This window comes from Poecilia reticulata, chromosome 21, assembly GCF_904066995.2.
Source record: "Poecilia reticulata chromosome 21, P_reticulata-male-v2, whole genome shotgun sequence".
NCBI classification, from domain to species: domain Eukaryota; kingdom Metazoa; phylum Chordata; class Actinopteri; order Cyprinodontiformes; family Poeciliidae; genus Poecilia; species Poecilia reticulata.
This window is the reverse complement of record NC_088850.1, coordinates 9,947,729-9,970,104: the sequence shown is the minus strand read 5'-3', so window position 1 is coordinate 9,970,104 and position 22,376 is coordinate 9,947,729. Positions and strand designations below refer to the sequence as shown.

General features: G+C 37.2%; 1 protein-coding gene and 1 non-coding gene across 10 annotated transcripts in view; both read right to left on the bottom strand.

The window, feature by feature from the left end:
* otofa (otoferlin a) overlaps positions 1–22,376 on the bottom strand; it is a 73,137-nt gene that overhangs the window by 44,113 nt on the left and 6,648 nt on the right. For all 9 annotated transcript variants that reach the window (XM_081602223.1, XM_008397637.3, XM_081602222.1 and 6 more), the window contains exons 2-3: positions 18,247–18,305; positions 4,959–5,047 (exon numbers count right to left, since the gene is read on the bottom strand). In XM_081602223.1, the coding sequence (XP_081458349.1) occupies positions 4,959–5,047; positions 18,247–18,305 (148 nt within the window). The remainder of the gene's footprint in view (positions 1–4,958; positions 5,048–18,246; positions 18,306–22,376) is intronic.
* Positions 8,580–8,651, bottom strand: trnaq-uug (transfer RNA glutamine (anticodon UUG)). Its single transcript has one exon. It is a non-coding gene; the product is annotated as a tRNA-Gln (tRNA).

Here is a 22,376-nt window from a genome sequence, read left to right as displayed (position 1 = left end):
TTACTTTGAGAACAAGTTTTCTTGTAAGTGATTCCCCTCAGGCATAGACAGATGCTCTTGCTGTGAAGGTGAGTTACTGTCAGGTTCCCCGGTGAATATATTCAGAGACTTGCAGACTAAAGTTGGAGAGGTTACTGATGGCTTTGTGTAAAAAATAAAACTTTTTTCTTGAAGTTCAGCTTTGATCCTGTCACAGTATGTCCAAACCCATTGCATTATAATCAACTACTTCCTTCATCAGACAGGGCTGATCAATACATTCAGGCCTGTTCTGTCGTTTCCTTTTAACCATTGTGCCGAGTGTACAAGTGGTGAATAATTGAATTGAGCGGGGCCTATCATGTTCTGCCTCACTTTTTACCATTTCAAAGGGTGCCATTCATTATTGACCAACAATTTACTTTCCTCTGCTCCATAATTCAAGCCTCGCCTTCCTTTTATTTTGTATTTTCATTCTTTGTGAGTGTCGGGTATTTTATTCTTTACTTTTTTATCAAACCATGGCATGACCAAGCCAAGGATCATCATAAGAAATGCTCAAGTGAGAAGATATTTGAGATTTATGTACACAAAAAGCGAAGAAATAATAATCACAGCTCATACACGGTGTTCAAGGACGAGCATCTATCGACTGGCAACGTTTGCAGATAAACAGTACGTCTCTTCGTTCCAGATGGACAACACTGATGACAAAATGTTGTTAAACTGTTTTTAATGGGTGAGCTCCCAAAAATATGTTTTCCAGTGCGGCTCATTTTAGTCGTTTTTACTGCAGAGAAGCCTGTGGGCAGAGTGCCGCTCCAGCTTCACAACAGCCAAGCGCCATCACAGGAGAGACTCGGAAAGAATCACACATAAACACAGTATGACCCAGATTTCTTTCACTCAGATTCTTTTTAACAGAAATAAAGGAACAACAGAACAAGAGCATGGGCGCTTTTAAAAGCCGCCTAACATACGGATATTAAAGATGTTTCAGCTATGATGCCTGTTACTGTATTCAAGCTGTAGGTGGTACGATGTAACAGTGCATGCAAATTGCTCCCTACTCCAGTATACTTTAACATCAGTTATAAAGAATCATCATTTACAATTAAAATAATCTGAGAATGAATTATGATAAAGGATTGTTCTGAAAAGCATAATTCTTAGCAAAGTATCTCCAGATATCATCATATCTGGAGCTGTTACAGGAGCTGTTAGTGCTGTTACAGAAAAATAAGACAAGTACAATATGAAGCTTTCTCTATAAAAAGCAACCCAGCAGTCAAATCTTGCCACACATTTTCAGTCGGACTTTGAATGGACCATTTTTAACACTTTTTTTTAACAATAATATGCTTTGTTGTAAGTCCTGCAACTATTCCTCCTCCAGATTTGTCCCCTCTCCAACAAACCTGAATCAAATTAATGGCTCGTTACCAGGCCTCTGCAGTATCCAGGTTTAGTAAAGGAGAAGATAGTCATTATGGGGCCCCATAAGGAACACTCTGTCCCTGCAATGTAGTATGAGTTAGGAAAATGTATATTACAATGGAGGCCACACGCACACACACTCACACAAAAAAGCCTTTTATGAAAGAACGTCCATCAGGCAGGGGAGAAAACTGCTAATTAAACATGGCATACGGTGACCCTCATGCATCATCGCCACCTTTGTCTTATGGTAATGCGATCAGCCTTATTGTCATAGGGTGTAACATGCTGGCCTCATAGTGTGTTGGTACTTTAAGAAATGAAGTAGGTCGGTCATCATTTTCGTCATGTAGCCCGTGGACATATGGAGCAGGTGCGAGAACAACAAACTATTGTTCACTCTGAATTATTTACCAACTTCCCTGTGCAAAGGTTACTGTAACTATAAATATTACCAAACTGCTCACAGACATTTTTTTTTTGACAAACTCTGTTTTCATATTGTGGATTTATTTCGTTTTTTTGTCTGTTGATTTGTTGGATTACTTCCCATTCACTCCATAATTAAACACCTTTTGGGTTAATGAATATAGCTAAACTGGAAATAGTTGAATTTACAAAAATAAAACTGTTAAAATAAAAACTGGGGAAAAAAATAAAATAAACTTGGGGAAATTAACAGATTTAGTAAGGCCCTTTTTCTGGACTAAATAAACAAAAATGAAATTCTGTAGTTACACTCTGTCCTGTCTGAGATCAGGTCTTCTTAATTGGTTGATGATTTGTTGCAAAGTTCTGAAGATATTTTGCCATAAATCATGAATGCAGATCTTTTTTTTTTTTTAAATCGGTAAATATCAATATTGTTGCTTTAAATTGATAAGAAACTAAAGCCGCAATTTGTTGAGAGACTGGAGAGTAAGAAAAGAAAGAACAAAACAAAGTACATGACATACCAACACTGACACCTTGAAAGATCCATTGGAAATTGCTCATACATACTGCATAATGCCAAATAAAATTTTCACACGAATACCAGCTTTGTCACAGTATCAGTAGAGTTACTTTTCAAACTATGAGATTTCCAAAACTATTTACCTGATTATGTTGAGCTATGAAACAGCATTCCTGTTTCAGACTCACAATAGCACCACAGAAATCTCGATGTCAGAACTGTTGAGAACTGATACGACATCTGTCCGCACTCCTGTCACCACCTTTTTAGATCTCAGTCATCTCTGTGCTTGGATAAGAAGTGAGTCACCGTCTGACTGTAAGGTTACGCGAATAAAGTCCCAAGTCATTAGCACTAACAGATGTGCAGAGTGACAAGCGAATAACGTTTGAATGACGACAAGGCCGCGCAATCTTTCTCCAGTCTGGCCCCTTGACTGTTTATAAAAAGCGTCAATTAACTCAGTGTGAAACCTGACTGGATCTGTTTCCAACACAGGAGATGGACCTGCTTTCAGAGTTTAGAAGGAGACAAGCTGCCTCTGTATGTGTAGAGGAGATGGAAAAGCCTGGCAGGAAGCCTTCCGATCGAGACATTTTGTCAAGTAAATGTATTCAGTCTGATCCATGATCCCTGGAAGGCCATGAATTGGTGTACATTGCAAATTGCTTTTGGCTCCTAGATCCAAAAACAACCAGGCTTCACATAAATATCTTTTATTTATAACTCACAGGTAAACCTTCTTTGATCGCCCACAGCTTTAGTTGTTCTCCTAAACGGCCGAAGCTAAATGCGGAAACATTCAAACCAGAAACAAAAATCATTCAGCATTTTGGTTTTAATCTGAAAACTTCAGCCAAGTAGCATATCATTTCCTTCTCATCTTTTCCGTCACCCATATTTTCAGGAATGACTGCTCCATAACCTGCTCTTGTCCTTAAAATATGGCCACTTGTGTTTTTTACACAATAAATGACCCTGTTGACTGAACAACACCTGATATTATTTCAAACATGCACCTTTCAATTAGTGGTCTAATTACGCAGGATCATTAAATCTTTAAAATTACCCCAAAACAGTGATTGATATGGTTAGTACTGAATTATTTCGAACGTAAACTATGCATTTGCAAATAACTGAGAAATAGACAGGGAATTATTTGCCTCTGCTGTAATGCCGTTCGTCATTCTGACTGATGACACAAAATTGTGGCCTGCACAGGAGAACGCACAGCAAATATTAACTTTTTTAATTAAGCAAACACACTGTAATTTCTGTTATGATGTGATTCTATATTATTGGAATAATAGTTTAGATTATTTTTATTATTCCCACCACTGGTGTCACTGAGTACCAGGCAGCTTTAATTATGTCTGTATTAAACACAGTCTGTGGCCTGTCTTTAATAGCTTGTTGTTTACAGAGTGTGTTTACACTCATATGTGGGTCAAATAGAAGGTAAATGTGTGGCTGTGTGTATTCAAAAAGGCCCGCGTGGAGAAAGAAAGTGTGTATTGCATTTTTATATGTCATCAACTCAAGAACCTAAGCATTAAACTCTGCTACATTCTACCATGTTTTTCATGATCTGACTGTTTGGACTGTGTGACATGACAAATGAGCCAATTACAGAGGTTGAATTGCAGTTTCATTTCTTCAAGCGCTCCATTGATGTGAAAGTGACTCATGCTCAGTGGTTTACAATGTTTTTACACAGGCAATTTACTCCATTTAAGTCAAGCTCTCTGGGAATTCAAGCTCATTCTCCGCCTTACTTCAGAGACAAACACCATGTGTCAGTCTGAGTTGGTCACAGGCCGACACTAAAAGACAAGCAAGGCCCCCAAACTGCAAATGGATTTACTCTGAAATGCTGTTGGATGGGATGCAACTCATTCTGAATCCGACAGTTTCTGTCAACTCCATCCATCCATTTTCTTACACCCTTATCCCTTAGTGGGGTCGGGAGGGTTGCTGGTGCCCATCTCCAGCTAACGTTCCGGGCGAGAGGCGGGGTCACCCTGGACAGGTCGCCAGTCTGTCGCAGGGCAACACAGAGACACACAGGACAAACAACCATGCACACACACACTCACACCTAGGGAGAATTTGGAGATGCCAATTAACCTGACAGTGATGTTTTTGGACTGTGGGAAGAAACCAGAGTACCCAGAGAAAACCCACGCATGCACAGGGAGAACATGCAAACTCCATGCAGAAAGACCGGGGCCGGGAATCGAACCCAGAACCTTCTTGCTGCAAGGCAACAGCTCTACCAACTGGGCCACTGTGCAGTTCTGGCAATTCTTAGATTTTAAAAATGTATCCCAGCTTTGCAGCGTTCACTCACCAATCTACCAATAATATTATTTAACCATAATGTTAGCATACAAACAGACTTTCACTGTGTTCATTTTCTTGTTTTTTTTGTTGTTGTTTTTTTTAAAACAACCATTTATACTGATATTATTCACCAACAGGTGATACAAATTAAATTGTTGTGCCGTACAATCAGACTAAAAAGATGTTGTGCACTGAAAGTAGTAAAAAAAAAAAAGAAAAGTTCAAAGTAGGAGTATTAACTCACCTATTTGTGAAGACTTTGCTGTAATTGTACACTTGGATCTCCAACATCTCATTATGATCAAGTCTGCTGGCAATGGGCCATCGAAAAGTCTGGCACAGAAAAAAATAAATAAATACCAAGGGTTACAAAAATGTAGCAGCAAAATATGAGACAACTTAGTAAAGAACTATTCTACACTTCGTTTTCTGTAAAACTATTTTGTTTGTTTACGCTGAGGTGTAATTAAAAAGCAATGCAATACCTATTCTGTGCCAGTAGGTGGCAATAACACTAACATTGAATTCAAGAGAGAAGTTCCTAAATAATGCCTACTTCATAATAATAACGATTTCACCAATGTCTAAATGTGCATGGAGGTGTGGATAGATCTGATGAGGTCAAAAGTCCAGCATCGCTTCAAATTCAGAGGAACCAACAGCGGTGCCACTGATTTATCGGTCATCGGCAGCTGATAATTGGTCAATAAATGAATATTTTCTATGGACAAATAAACACCTCTTTTTTTCTGCCATACTCCGCATTTTTGTTCAGTTCTTAAAGATTTTAGCTTTCCTGGGAACACAAGCCCTGAACCAGCAGTTTCCTCTAATATCATGTAAACTCCAATTCTATCCATTTTCTTTAGAAAACATTTCCTGTTTCATTCTCAGCCCATTTAATGAAGATCCATGTGTTACGCTTTTCCATTAATGCAATAAAAACAAACCTTGGTCAAATACTCAGGCACCCTGTAGTTAGCTTAAACCATGAGCTCTTAATGCATTTGATATTTCATACAAAACTATTTAGTGAAAAAAAAGGCTTGTATTTTAGCATTAAAACATAACAGCATTTGTGCTATTTATTCATATGTCCACTGTGGTGCTAAAAAGAACCCTCATAATTACAGACATGACAGCAGATTTAATTTTCTTCTGTGATGTTTAGCCAGACAAAAAGATAAATCACTGCAAATTATTCCCCCCGAAGTGGATTCAAGCCCTAGCGTCAGCATACATCGGCTACCCTACAGAGTTTTTGAGAGCGTAGATATTTCTGCCGAAGGCAGATCTGTTGTTCTGAAGGCAGCAAGATATTGGAATGTTTTATTCATCATCCTAAACATCTCTGTTGAGTTAGTTGGGAATGTTAATAGTTTTTTTTTTCTTGAGATAAAAGAATAAACTGTATTGTAAGTGTTGGCTATTCTTGAGTGAAATCCCAGTTATGATGATAGAGAAGATAAATGATTGCTTATTTTAATTACTTTCTAAATATTACTCTGAAGGGTTTTTTTTCTGACTCACTGACAAAAAAAATCTGAAAATGTTGCAGCTCTTCATATCCTCCTGACTACCAGGGGAAAAAAAATTATCCAATCACCATTTTTTTTAAATGCCACAGACTTTGTAAGGTAATAAAAGGTTTTATGCACTTACTTTGTCTCTTCCCATAAAATGTGTAATTACTGATGAACGCCATTTTTATGAATTAGAAAAAGGTATGTACAAAAGTCCCACCCGTTCACATGTGATATCATTGATAAGCCCTAAATGTCCTCTCCAGATACCAAAAGGAATTAATTCAGTAGAATGCAGGGGGTGGGAGACATTCAAGTTTAGAAATGTCCTCTACAGAGGACAAAAATGAACTACTGGTAGTCAGCAAGATGCATGAATTTTATTGAGTTGCCTTTGTAAAAGATACAGGAGTTGGCAGAAGTGTCCTGTTTGCAGTCTATTTTATGTTTCTGAATACTTCAGTCTTAATGTTCTGAGGCAATAAAATGGATCTAATAGGATTAAATGATGCGTTACATTAGTATGTATTTGACAAACACATCCACGTCTGGGATCCTAATTAAATCAGGAGAAGTACATTTTTCACAAATGTCTAGATAAACTGATGTAGGTTTATACATTTATGTATGAATGCTAATTTAATTAGGAGGTTTTTTGCTCTTTGTCTTTTGTTGTTTTCATGGTTATTACAGTGCCTTGCAAAGCAATTCATACCCTTTTTCGCATTAAATCTAAAGACACTAATTTGTATTATTATGATCTTATGTGAATGACCAGCAAAACCTACAAAGTTTAGTTTGTAGGCTGTATGTGGAAGACCAATCCTTGCCATAATCCCATCTGGCCAGGATCCCTGTCCCTGATGGATAAAAACCAACCCACTACCATCGCAGCCACAATCATTTTTAATAGTAGGTGTTTGATAACTTAATCCTGCTTTAAACGTCTCCCCAGCTTTACTCCAGAACAATCTACTCTGTTTTTGGCCTCCATGTTGCTGTTTGTTCACTAATGTCCTCCAACAGCGTCAAACCCTGACACCATATTACACCACATCACTCCGCTTTGCTGCTTCAAACAACAAGTACACGACTACATAATTAAGTAGAGGAACAAAAGCTCTTGCCGTAAAAGTTAATTAGCCTTTTTGGATAACATTCAGCAAACTGTTTTTAATTACAGTATTATGATGAAACAATATCGTGACAACAGATGTATAAAGATTGCACAGGTGATTTAAAACTCATTGACTTCCCACTGTTTTCAGCCTCCCAGTCTGGAAAACACTGCAGGGCAGGAAACACATCCGTCAGGACTGTCCTATTACTGAATCCTGGAGTTCCCACCTGCTTCTGCCTTAGAGGATCTGTGCATCCATATGCATGCACTGCTTTGAGCTGTGAGTCTGTGCTTTCTACCCTGAGGATCTGGAGTCTGTGCTTTCTTTTCCCAATCTCTAACCAACTGAGGACAGGGCTATTGCCACTTTCAGAGCCTTCACTCACTCCATTTAAAACACTTAGAAGCTGCTAACAGCTCCTGAGTGTTTGCCCTTATCAGAATATATCAACTGAATCAACTGTATTGCATCTACTTTATAGAAATTCCCCTCCTGTGTGATTTAGCTGCTGAAAAATAAGCCCCCAGCATGGTGTTAATGATGACAGCACACAGGAAGGGATCAACATTATACCAGCACACATAAGCTCAAATGATGCACATCATAATGAGATTATGTTTGGGTTATTCAACTCCAGGAACACAACAAGTAAGCATGCTAATTTCCCCAGAGAAGCACAGGTTTTAATCTGTGTTTTCACAATAAACAACACTTATTCTGAAGCATGTAAATCATAAAACTCTGCCTATAAAAATGTGTTTCGACTTTAAGTTTGAGCTATCCATAGTTTAAATACTATCAAGTTTTTATTAAGTGTTATGCTACACTAGTTCTTCTCTTTTATTGCATCCACAAAAAACATATCACTGTAGTTCAAGCAGAAGAAACGCCGTGGCTAAGTTTTTTAACTTTATTGGTAAAATGAGCTGTGCTGAATAAACTTTGAGATAATGGAGCTCCTTTAAGGAAACATGATAACCACTACACTACAGAAACTCATGCTCTTTGCAGTGTTCCTGATAGACCATCCAACATCTGTTAAAGACTAATATCAACAATGGGCTTGGAACAACGTCAAATACTTATACTAGAGATCCTCTCAGAGAGCACAGTAACTTGGGGAACAAACTGTCAGACTTGTGCCTAATTTCACATTATAGTTTGTAAAATGAACCTGAGATCAAAAATATATATATTGAAGATGCTAGAAGCAGAGACAAAAGGTTCTACTGAGACTTGAACTCAGATTGCTGGATTCAAAGTCCAGAGTGCTAACCATTACACCACAGAACCTACATGTGATAATGTCAGTGAAGTAGCCTTGATTTTAAAGATGCCTGCATCAAATTCGATTAGCATATGAACCACAGTGTTAGATTCTTGTTGACTCGCTACACTCTGTGACAAGCATAACCTACAAAATCTGTTTCTGTCTGGTTTCGAACCAGAGACCTTTTGCGTGTTAATGCCTCATTCTGTTTTATTTTCAGGCCTGCTGTCACGTCTTGATACACGGCTAAAATCAAACCTCATCAGTCACGTGCATAAAAGCTTCGGTCATCTAACGCCAAAACTCTTCCCCTTGAGCTTCTGTGATTTAAGTTTACAATTAAACATGGTCCTGTGCACGGAGCGCAATCCTGAGATTAGGTCTTTTTGCTTGGTGAATTGTTTTAATTCAAGATATCTTGGAAGTTAGGTATGGGGATTTTCTGTATTTTAAATTTTTTTTTAGCTAGTTGCGTCCTGTCTTGTGGCCAGGCAAGAAGATTAGAGATTGTTCGTTTGTTGTTTAAAGATAAAAACTGTTCTTACTTTCAGTCGGAAGGGGGAATTTTTGTTTGTTGTTTGACTATGATGTTTATTTCCTCCTTTCTGTTAAACTCATGAGTGTAACTGTTAACATAAATTGAATCCCTTTTACACTTAGGTGGGTTTTATTTGGGAGTTTCAGGTTGTTAGTTGCTAGATTTGTTTTTTTGTTTCCATCTCAGACTTTAAATCTATCTGCACTCAAACATTAATTCATTCATTTTACATATTATTGCATTATGTATCCTGTTCAGTGGTGCATCCTTTTTATCTCTGTCATGACACATTGCTGTGAGTCCAGAAACATGAACAAGCATAAATATTAAATTACAGTGAGCTCTGTTCATTGACGCTCTGCAGAATGCACGCTCAAAGCTATAAATTGCCTTAAACCTTGAATGATGAAAAACTGCTGCAATACTCCGACTCTGGCATTCAGTCAGACTTTATCACATAATATGTTGGTTAGAAATGGTGTCAGATGGTAGTCTGTAAAAAGCAGTCATCACTGCACTGTTGTGGAAAAAGAAAATCACCACTAGTCCTTTTTTTATTTTTTTTTTAGCTTGTCTGAATCATTCTCATAACTGTTCTCAGATCCCTTTTCTCTAGCGCTCAGTGCTATACGAAGTTTAATTGGTAAAGCATGATGGCTCATTAAAAGTGACAGAAATGATCGCTCTCTTGAACGCCTCGAAGCCTATTGGCGCTTCCCCCGGGGCTAAACACTCAGATGATCAGATGAGGAGAAAACGTTTCTTCTCCGATCCCTGCAGCATTGTGCTGGTCAGATGGAAAACAGGGTCAACCTAAGTTCCCCAACACATCGTTCCTTCATATTTTATGACTGTTATACTAGATTCAGATGTGAAAAAACTCACCCATGATTAATTATGAACAATATGCTTCCTTCTATTTTTTTCTTCTACCCTCTAATGTGATAATGATAGAAGGAATGTGACACAATTAGAGGAGTCTTCTAAGAAGCTCCCAGTGTTTCGTACTCCAAGCTTGTTATAATCTTATGATGCAACTCTCTGCACCTTGATTCTCAAGGTTTAGATGAATCCTCGAAGGATAATAGCAATAACAGTGCAACCTAACGTCTTCTTAGAGCTCCTGTCAGTCAGCTTGGTGTAAAATGAGGAAAGATCAAGGTCAAATGCTAGTTTAAAAACTTACAGTGAAGTTCACAAACAGATCTAAATAAATTCATGCTCACAGTTCCCCACTTGGCATCTGTAGTTTACAATTATTTATGTTCATTGATCATGTTTTGTGAAAAATATTATTCAGTTTGAGCTTGAATTATTTGCTCATATACTCTTTTAATGCTGCTGAATTCCTACTAGAACTGCTGTCATTTACTCTACATATTTTATCTGAACTAGTTCACACTTTGTGTTTAATTGTCCTAATTTTTTTGAAAGCACAAAAACAACTGCCTGCCTGTCTAACTTGTTTATGACAAACACTGTTTTTTAAATCACAGACAACTTTTAAACGTAGTCCTAAATTGGGAATAGCTGATGATTTTTTTAGCGTCCTCTTTGCGAACGGTCATGTAACATTTTTGCCTGACTTTTACATGATTGCATCTGACAGACTTTCCATTTCGCACAAGAGGAGGCAAAAAAGTGGCGAAATCAAATCTATCGTGGATGAAACGAGCGTGGCAGATGTTGTTACCGCTGCTCTATTTAATAATGACATGCTCACGCTGAGGCAGGTTACAGCTGAGTCTCGTTATTCTTGCTCTCTGCAGAACAACACCACTTCCATCAATAATGGAACTATTCATAAGTTTTTGGTGCTCCAGTTGCACAACTTTGAAATTGATAATCAAATGACGTGCGGCATCCAGACGTACTTCCATAAACGCAGCATCCTGCATGCCACATGTTCTCCTTTTGGCTCACTAGGTAGATTTTTAACACTGGAGTTAAAATGTGAACTGGTGATATGATGGTCAAGAACCACCAGGTTCTTTTCCCCTGAACTGTAGGAATCAAGTCTCAGGAAGCGTGAGCCTTCCTGAGAAGGCTAATCCTTTTCCCGTCTAACGGGAGAGAGGATGAGGACGGTCACGATGCACTCCCTTTCTTCTTGGTTTCTTCTTGCCCCGTGTTGTTTAATATTAGCCCACTGCCTTAATTGTTATATTTAATGCGGCAGAAGATTTGTTTTTGCCAAAGTAACTCAAGCGTACTACTTTCTCTTCCATTTGTTATGTTTTGTTCCCATTATGTTGTTTTTATATTATAAGTAGAACTAAAATACAATTAATGCACACAACACTTGCAGTACAGAAGCACATGGATATTCGATATTTATTTTTTGCCGCCTTCCTAAAATAATTTTTCTTCACCTAAAACCTTTTTTTGGAAAGAAAGAGGTGGAGATTTTTTTTATTTCATTATTTATGGATTTATTTTTCAAATATCACTTTTGGCAAAAAGAAAAAAAATGACGGGTCATTATTTTTGTAAGGTGACAATATTGTAAAGTTGATTTTATGAAAATATATTGAAAACCAAAATTTTCAGCAAGAACATGCCGCTGTTCTTTTTTATACCTTCGGAATAAAATGTTATTTAATACAGATGGTTCAAACTTTTTTTTTTTTTTATGAATTCCACCCACACATGCTAAGTTTCTCCAAATGAGTATAAAACTATATTAGGTATAAAATGATTTCTTCTTAGAAATATGGATAATTTTAACAACACTTCTGAACAGCTCTTCGAAGTGAACGAATCCCGAAGATTTGGTTCCCTTCAAAAAATTTCATAACTAATAAGAAAAACTAATAAATCTCAGCAAGCATACAGGAATTAACCCTTGTAGTACAGGAATATCCCACTATCATAACTAAAGGTAGACGGAGACAGAGCACCAGGCACAGTTGATCTACTTTAAGCTCCCCTTGGTTTTCTATCAAACTTCCTCCATGAAGAAAGTTTCTTTCAGCTTCCTGCATTTGCACTTCTAGTAGTTTTTATTACACTTGAAGATGATGGACATGGTTATAGTTAGGAACACCACTCGTCCCTTTTTATGCTTTACTTTGTGACCCAGCTCCCTCTTCACCATGGAGATGCAGGGCAGTTACTGCATCACTGTATGATACGCGCATACCTTCTGATGTAATCAGAATGACAATAAAAGCAGAGAAGCGATCTCCCAGTAATACTTAAAACACAATTATATTAATGCTGTGTATGCAAACACAGCTCTGCCTCTGTGTAGAAGGCCCTAAGGTAATAGTGGACTTGGTGTCCTGCACTTCTGAGCCTCCCATGGAATTCCTTTTTTTTTTTTTGCCAACTCTCTTTATTGCAACTTGTAGATTTTAACATTTTAGCTGACTTAGAAAAGGTCCAGCGTTGTTTGCCTCAGATTTTATCCCACACTATGCACAATATGTATAACTATCTATGTATATATGGATGTGTGTGTGTGTGTGTGCGTGCGTGCGTGCGTGCGCGCGCGCGCGCGTGCGTGCGTGTGTGTGTGTGCGTGCGTGCGTGCGTGCGTGTGTGTGTGTGTGTGTGTGTGTGCGTGCGTGTGTGCGTGTGTGTGCGTGTGTATGTCTGACAGCAAAGATCAAGCAGCATCACTAATAAGCTGGGTCTGCAGTGGAAGTCGCGTTGCGTTTACTGACAGCCCGGTATAACAGTTCACGCCAGTAACTCCGGTTCAATCTTGCTTTTCCATCTCAACTCTTTAACGCTGCACTTTTCAATCTCCCCTCTGTTTTTCAAAGTGTCACTCCAACTCTTCCCAACTAATTTCCATCTAATTTATGGGAAGTGGAATACTTTCTTCGAACCAGCATTGCCATTACAGGATTAGAACTTTCCCCATTCGATGACTGAAGTTAAGATAATTGTCTAATCTTGAAGCTGAGGAGAAAGGTGCAACACATTTCTTCAACTAATTCATTAGAGACCCATTTACTCAAGATTAACTTTATCAGTTTCTCCATCACATAAACAACCAGCTGTCAGTTTTTGTCTGGTTTTATTTAAATATGTTGGATCTAATTTGTCCCAAGGTTTAATGTTTCACGGAAGTCCCTTTAAACCAACAATAGATTTTTGTTGTTGTTTTCTACTAAAAGAATCAGGAAAATAGTAACTTTGTTCTGTTAATTCAACAATGTCAGTATGTTACCTTTGAGTTACCAAATAGGACAACTTTTTCCTGTTTTAAACAAGTAATACCTCCATAAAATAAAAGTTAGGGGAGATTTTGTTCTCAAAGGGCTTTAATTATCTCATAAAAATCCTTTTAAATAATTTTCCTCAAATGGTATTAACATAAAACAGAAAGCAGAAATGTCCTCTCTTGTGAGTTTTAATTAATGAGGCAGGCAATAAAGTCAGTAGTCAGGACTTTCAATTCCAATGAATCTATAAAAACACTGCATGCTGCTGAAAGAGTTGACTGAAGGCCTAGCAGCACTGTGCAGATTTACTTTACAAATCCCTTTTTATGGTTTTAATACTTATGTTAGTAACTCTGTCCAACTGCATCATTGTTTTTCTTTTGTATTTCTTTCCTGTTCTAAAAGTCTTTTGCAATTTAAAGCAGCTTTTAGCGAGTTTCTTCTCGCTAAAAGGGAGCTGTTCATCTCCACTGTCACCTAATGCTTGTTTCAGATTGCTTTAATGATTAGGTGGAATGAAGTAGTTTATTTTTTATAGCTTATCTTTCACAGTTTAGTTGGATTGTATTTGTGTGACATTGTGCTTTAACTTGACCAAACTGAATTCGGCTACTGAATTAAGTGTGATTTTAGGAATGTGTCACAAACATATTCACTGTATAATATAATTTGCTCAAGACCTGTTTGCTCCTACAGTTATTCTACAAAAGATAGAAAGTTTTTTACCCATACATCACCTGCTCGGACTTTCTGCTTCTCACTCTTTGTATTTATTTTGTCTTTATTTTTTTGTTTTTTGGTTAGACGTTCCCTACTAAGAAGCAATAGTTTCTTCATCATTATTTCTGGGCGGATGTTTGCCGTCCCAGTGGGATGCTTGTGAAAGAGATTTGTTGCAAGCTGATGCACACGGGCTCACGCAGACAGATGCCCAAATAGAAATATATTTCTATTTTTTTTACAAATTCATGCCAGCATCAAAACAGAAAATATTTATGACTTTTTTTCTATGAAAAGTCATGAGTCTGCAACACTGCATTATCTGTATAAACAACTGTAGAGACGATGGTTTGCCACAGTCTATTGGTTTTGTAACTGTGCAGTTTGAGGCCTAATTACATTTGTTTTATATAATGGGTGTTTCTGTTTTCACACCTATACACCATCTCTCACAATCTCCCATTTTTAATCCACATTTATCAGCTTTCTTGTTCATTCTTCGATGCTTATTTAATAAATATGGTGAATAAATCTGAATTTACTTACATTTTTGTCTGTAGAACAATTCCTGCATTTATTTCTCCAAAACCAGTTACACCACTTTCAAATATAATTAAAAAACATTCAGGGAATGCTATTGGGAAAAAAAGTCCCCAAACCTTGGTTTGTCCCTTTGGTCCTTGATTTTATCAATTTTAATGTCACACATTCCCATGCTTAGATCCCATCCAACTGCATGCTTGTAAATTAAATATTTTGCACAAGTCATCATTTATTCATAATCTTGGAAGATGTGCTGGAAGAGCACATTCCTGGAGTGTCCTAGAGCATTTAGAGAACTTTAAAAACTATTTTCAGAGCTGGCAATATTCAAGCTTGTGCTTCACCCTGAGGCATCTGTTACTTTTCTCCTCTTTACTGGTAGCACTGCTAGTCAGAGGAACATCAGCTGAAATAAGAACCTTAGGTGTCAACATTTCTTATGATATGAGGTTCTTGTTGATAGTGATGCAGTGAGGGTTCATATATCTGACATTTCTTGCTTTAATCTGTTCAATTCACTCTAAATGTGATTATCCAGACAGTCCAGGAAGTGCTTTGGAAGTGAGCTCATTGAGGTGTCTTCACTCTATCTCCGGTAAGCCACAACAAGCCCAGCAGCTCAGGGAGCGCATCAGGCTGATGAGGCTTTCAGCAGCAATGCAAACTGAGAAAAAAGGGCAAAGTCAGCTATCTTTCAGCAAACTCCTAAATTGTACCATTTTTCTCAAAGGTGATTAAGTCTTTCAGCAACTTGTAATTAAAACTCCTACTTCATGTGAAATAGAGAAAAAAAACTAGCAAGTAAAAACATTGTTTTTGGAACAAAACGGCACTGCTTCTTCATTATGACATAATTATATTTTATAAGTTGTGACCTGTAAAACGTAATGATGCATAGTCTCCATGCACTGTCCACCACTCAGGTCACGCCTCATAAATGCATTAAAACTTATGATTCAGTTTTCTGAGCTGCATCTCAAAAAAGAAAAAAAATACTATTTTAAAGTCAGACTCACAATTTTAAAGACTGCTTTGACCGTATTCATTACACTGACATGTAGTTATCACTTCAAAACCTTGGTATGCATAGTTTAACTCCAAATAAAACAAATTATCTCTTTGATAAAAAAAAAAATTGAACATGTGCAGAGCATGCTTTAACTAACGCTGTCGGCCACATACAGAGCAGGACTCTGTTCTCTGCTCTAGTTATGTCGAACTTTTGAGGGGGAAGCCCTGTCGTTCTGCAGCTAAAAGCCTCACCATCCACTGAATAATGAATACAGATTCCCTATCCAGTCTATCTGCACACTAGTTCAAAGGCATTCAGCTAGTCCATGCATAAAGCAAAAAGACACACAGCTATATGCTAATGGCCTCAACGCTGGACTCAATGAGACCTGCAAATGTTCCAAATGTTGATGAAGACACTGGCGAAAAGGAAGAGATGAGGAATGTTTGGAAGGGTGAAGAAAGCACAACAATGGGGCCGCAATAAAGGCGCCTGCGCACTTGCAAGCACTTATTGCACAATCCTTCAAAGTGCAGGAAGAACAAATTACTCCAAGAGGGAACTGGACGCTGCGTTGATGCTGAGAGATGTCAATGACCTACAGGACTGAGAATCAGTCCAGACCTCAGAGGAGCTTAAAATGAGACCCAGTCGTTGTTGTACACGTTGCAGTTTTAAAATATAAATAAAATATATTGAAAATATATTTTGCAAAAGCAACACCATCGCTGGTGGGACTGTACAACCCTATGAGCTCCATGGTGAATTTGAGTGAGTGGAAACTTCCTGATTAAAAGCAAAATAAGAAAGCTCGTTATCAGTAAAGGAAGTAGCACTCTGCTTGTTAGCTGATCAAAGAAAAAAAAAAAAAGGTTTTCTTTGCAAAAACAGCACTCATATCCTCTGAGAAGGTTTTGTTTGCAGCACTTTCCTTTTTGTTTTCTGCATTTTATTCTTTTGAGTTAATTCCGTATAGCTCTGCTCTGTCTCTCCAGCTCTTGCAAATTTTTAAGCAACACTTCTGTCTTGATCCTCAGTTTTCATCTTTTTCTTGTTTTTCCCACCTTCTTCCTTTTTTTCCCATATGTTACACCTTCATGTTTCAGTTCATCATAATACTTGTTTTTGTTCAGTTTGAGGAGTTTGTAGGAATGCGATTTGGGAATATTTCCCATAATCTCAGAGCAGCCATGGTAAATAAAGACAGGCCGACCATAACCAGAAGGACTCAAAGGAATACAGAGACGTGTGCTGTTGTCGAGAATATTCTCATTTACTGCAGCTCAAATCCTCCAACCTTTGCTTAAATATTCAGCTTCCATGTCTGGCAGAAGCAGTACTTAAACCCTCTTGCTTTTTTCACAGCTGTAGGAGGGAATGAAAAACCTTATTTAGAGCAGAGTGAGAATCTAAGACCCTGGCTGGCAATAAGCACACATTAGAAGGATTTGAAAACATTTAAATAAATTAGCCGTTTGCAAGTCATAACTTTTGTAGATAATTCCTTAATAAACCATACGGAAGTAAAAATGCTTGAAATATTTACTGACAACTCTGTCAGTAAATATTGGTGTCTTGGTGAGATTCTCACACGGTTTAAACAAAATGGCTTTGTAAAGTGTATGGAAGTGTGTATACGCACTGTGATTTGCAAAGCATTCATAATCCTTTGACTTTTCTGAATTTTGTCACTTCAAAGCTGCAAACTTCAATGTATTTCACTGGGATTTTAGTTAATAGAGTGTCTGGTGTGTTCCTTGATTCCTCAAAATATATTTTGTTCACTAAAGTTCTCTAACAAATCTCTAAAAACCTAATAGAAAAACTGTATTCACACAGTGATTAAAATACAAGCAGATTATAAAGCAAAGACTTTTATTTAAGTGACTTTTTGTGGAAAAATTGCTAAGTTTTTAGGGGTATTGACTAAAGAGGGCTGAATACATATGCATGCCACACTTTTCAAGTTTTCATTTGTATTGGTTTTATATATATATATATATATATATATATATATATATATATATATATATATATATATATATATATATATATATAACCAATTTATTTGCTAAATTCTTCTAAAAGATTTTATTTTTCTTTAAAAAAAAAAAACTTTAGGTAAAGTTACAAACTGTTCCTAGTTGTGTGGTTGAAAAAAAAAAAGGTGAATCACTTTATCACTTTACTCTCAAAATTCAATTATAGCCTTTGGAAACACCAGATAAGCTAATTAAGTTCTCACAGTCCAGCCTGTGGTTGGTCAGTGTTTCCTATTCACATGAAGCAGATGTTAGTCCAGAGATTAATGCCTCAAACATGCAACCATTGACTCCAGTTTTTTTAATTAAAAGAACAATATATTAAAGCACCAGATATTTATATTTGATAGCAGAAGTTTTGTTTGGATCAAACTCTTCTATCAACTCCTCGGATTCAGAGAATCTATGTTGTTCTGTTACAATACTCACATTCAATGTGCTTTGCCCGTTAAATAAATGTAATCCCTCAGCCTCTATTGTTTCTGCCAATTATTGACATTCTACCTCAGCTCATTAAGAAAACTTTCAATGCGTGAAACCAGCATGATTTTTTTTCTGATAACTGCAGAGTGAAACATAGATACCAACCTCATTAAAGTGAGCCTCCTCCCCACAGTTCTCTGCTACGCGGCTGTAGAGGGGCAGACCTGAAAGATGGAGAGGATCCAGAGATTAAAAGGCAGTTGACTTAATGGCATCATGATAGCTGAGATTGAGTGGGCAGACTCACAGCCTGGGAAGGTTTTCACAGAAAACAGCAGTCAGAGTTTTCCATACACAAGACAATCTAGATGCATGGCTTGGATGGATAACACTGCTGCTGCCGTCAAAAGACTTTCTGAGTTTTTGTTCACAGTTGCTTTTTGTTTGTTTTCAGCAGAGGGACAATTAGCCTCATCTTCTTCTTTGGCTCGATTCAAATCTATAATTGTGACCCCAGAGAACAGCCTTTCAGACAGTTCAGGTAATTATTATATATGAGTTTTGTTAGCAAAACCTATTTTTTGCAGCTTGTTAAGCGCCCCAAGCAAATTCTGATATATACTGTGATCTTTAAAGAAGGTAAAAATAGAGGAGCTATATAACTGAATTTGTTTAGGTTGCTTAAAAAAAGTGTTTCTCTTCTTTGCTTACTATAATTTAGTCATAATAGTCCTTAAATCACTTCCAAATCAGACACATTTAATACATGAATTCCTCAAGTCGGTTGTTTCTACAAATGTGTTCAAATATGGGACTGTATGAGCGGTGCTGCTATTTTCTGTGAATTTAAGAAGGCTGTTATTACAGGATGCATTGACTGCATCTCATTTTAGCACCAAAATACATTGTTCTATCTGAACAACTGCTGCAAAACATACAGACATACAAGGGCAATATTAGCGAGTTCATACAAAAATATTTTTCATTATTTCTCTTTGAGAAAATGATCTGAGTGTACTTTGTGCACGCTGCGTGATTAGGTTGCAACATACACACACAGACACAGTGGCCTTCACACCTTCTGTCACAGATAGTGCTAACTAAAAAGCCTTCAAATATGTTAGTATTTTACTGCAGGTACAGATTGTTCCTGTTTTATTTTGGGCATAAATACGACTTGACATAGATGCCTTGTTTTCTTGGACATGCCTCAAAATGAAAATAATAAATCAAGAAAACTATGAGGGTCTGCAGTTGAAAATTGAGTCTTTATCTGCAACACATCCCTTCCATAGTTTTTGGCTTTTTTTTATGTGAAACAATGACAGACGCATTATTGGTCAATTGTGTAAATCAGTTCATTCAAATCAATCAGAGTTGGCTGAATTTAAGCCTAGTCCTTTTGACAGATGAGCCAAGTTACTGAGAAATGTGTGAAATTGTAAAATAGTCCCATTGCCTTCTATAATACGTATTTGATTAAACCAACAAAGCAATTCATAAAATTACAAGAAAAGCTAGGAAAGATGCAAAAGATGTGAATGATGAGACAGCAAATTTCCTGATTAACTCTTCAACCAAGAGAAAGGCACAAATTTTAAAGAATATAAAAATAAAAAAGTCACATTTCGTGTCTTTTAATGGTCCAGCTTTCTGTTGCTGACGTGTTTATCGGCCTACTGCACAGCCACACGCCTCCCTCATGTCTGCTGCAGCTCCTGTTCACCTGGCTGCTTTGTCCCACTCTGCTTTGTTGAGTTTATTTGCTTTGAATAGGTCAGGCTCAATGTGAGAACATGTGGACAGTCATACAAAAACTTAAGCACACACACAAATATTAATAAAGCGCCCTGCTCTTTTAGCTTTAATAATAAATCTGAATAGAAATCCTGGGTTCTGCCTAGCTCTGATAATATTGCGACTAAGCTCGACAAAATCTTTTCATTCATCTACGAAGCAAACACGCCGTTGTCTGAGCTTAGGAGCAAATAAAAACGCACAGCAGAAAAGGGCACAGCTGAAAACATACTAAACCTGTTTTAACTTTCACATTTCATCAAAACAAGCCGCTTTTCATTTTTCCCCATCTCTGTCGCATCTCTCTGAGATTCTGCACCAACTCATGAAAGCCCATGTCCCTTTGAAGCAGTTTTTAACAAAATAAATAGCGCTTCAGAGTCAAAGTGGGAGAAGAGACAACACGCCTCCTACATTATTGATAACAGTGGCCTCTCACAGGAGTGATTTTACCCAATGAGAAAAAAATAGATAATGTGTTTCTTATGTAAGGTGCTTCAAACTAAGCTAAAGAAAACTTTCCACGTAGCGCTTCAATTTGCTGGCATTGCCCAAAGAGGGAGATATAAAGACTCACAAAGTTGAGTGAACATAAATAAAGAGAAAACCTTCCTAGAATGAGAAGCACATGTTTTATTTTATGAAGTGAGAAAGAAATCAAGCAAGGAAGAAAAGAAAAAGGTTGAGATGTGCTATTGTTTTTTTTTGTTTGCCTTTAGTTTATGTTCTATTTTATTACATCAGACTGAAAGTGGTTTGGATTCAAAATAAGTGCCTCTAATATGAACCAAATGTCCATACAAGCATATGAGAAATAAAAAAATAGTCTGTACCGAAAAATATTTAAAAATTAAAAAAAAAAAACCCTGTTCTGTTTGGTGAATGTTAAGACAAGACTTGATAAGTGCAAGACGAGAGCAAAGCTTAAAGTTTTCAAATATCTCCAGGCACTTTTCTATATTTTCTCATTAATGATTTCACAGAATATTACACACTTAAATAAAAGCTCTGCAGGCTACGGCATCAACCAATGAGCAACCAGTACAGGAGCACTATTCTTTTAAAAAAAAACTCAGAGCAACAGATAACAGAGAGTTCATTAAAGATTTGTCAGGAAATCAATTAATTTTTGACGCCTCTTCGTTTAAGGCGACCTCAGTTCATTGATTACATCTGCTCTTCAAAAAAATGAGGAACCATTCATGGGTGCAAGAAGACAGTTTATAATTAAGTCTTCTTTGCGTTGATTACAGTTTTGCAGTGGTGGAGAAAGTACTCAAAAAATTTACTTAAGTAAAAGTACAAATACACAGACAAAAATGTACTCAAGTAAAAGTCAAAGTACCACATTAACATTTTACTTAAGTAAAAGTAAAAAAGTACTGGCTTTTAAAAATACTTAAGTATTAAAAGTAAAAGTACTTGCTGAATGCATTGCCTAATCACTAATATCATTAAGTGAACCAATCGTATTTAATTTTAATACAGCAGTAATGTGCCATTTTAATGAACAAGGCCACAGATAAAGCATGTTTTTATTGAGTTTACTCTGTAACATAGTTTAGACTTAGATATGTGATTCTAGGCATCATAATTTCAGGGATGGAAACATCTTGTCTCCTGTCCTAACATAGCATGAACTTCACTTTTTTTTTTGCCACACATTTATTTTGAAATAAATCCAACTGGCAGAGGAGGACATGGAACCAAGGAGCCACGTAGCAGAGTTGTAGTCTGGACCACTGAACCCAAGACCAAATCAAAACCAGCACCCCATGCTACATGACAAATTAAGTGCACCTATCAAAATTGCTTCTCAAGTTGATCTGAAAGATTTACTTTCCAATAAAACACCTAGATATTAAATACTTAGAGCTGAAATAAATTTAACCAGTGACAATTCAAACTCTTCCTTATTCTGTTTTGCTTTCATCTCTGTGCCACAATACACAGAGCTCTCCTGCCATCCCTAAAAAAATAACGTCCTGGGCGGTTGCCCATATTGCCAATGTCAGAAATTGCACCATTAAACATAGCAATTAACAACGCTCAACTATGAACACTGTCCAAGGCCCAATAAGCAACAAGTAACCAAGCAGGAGGAGCACCGTGACTGTTCTCAACCTCCCTCCTGCTGCAACGTCTGCCACCATGACAGGTGACGAAAACAAAGAGCAATGAGCATTCTCTGCGTTCTTATGTTTTTGTTTTATTTATTCACCAACTAAATATAAAGACATTTTAATGAAATAAAATAGCTACTGCAGTGTACGCAGAGCATTACAAGAACAAAGAACGGCTCTCAGTGAGGCTTCAGCACTATAGGACTTTAGTCAAGATCCGTCCATGAATGTCATATTACTATATTGCACTTTGGTCACAGCGTTGTCCCATAGAGCAACACCTCAGTCAACACCTCCACACAGTAATTCAGCGCATGAGTGACAACTTTTTTTCATCGCAGATGCAACATGTGTTTCAGTCAAGACAGCTAGCTT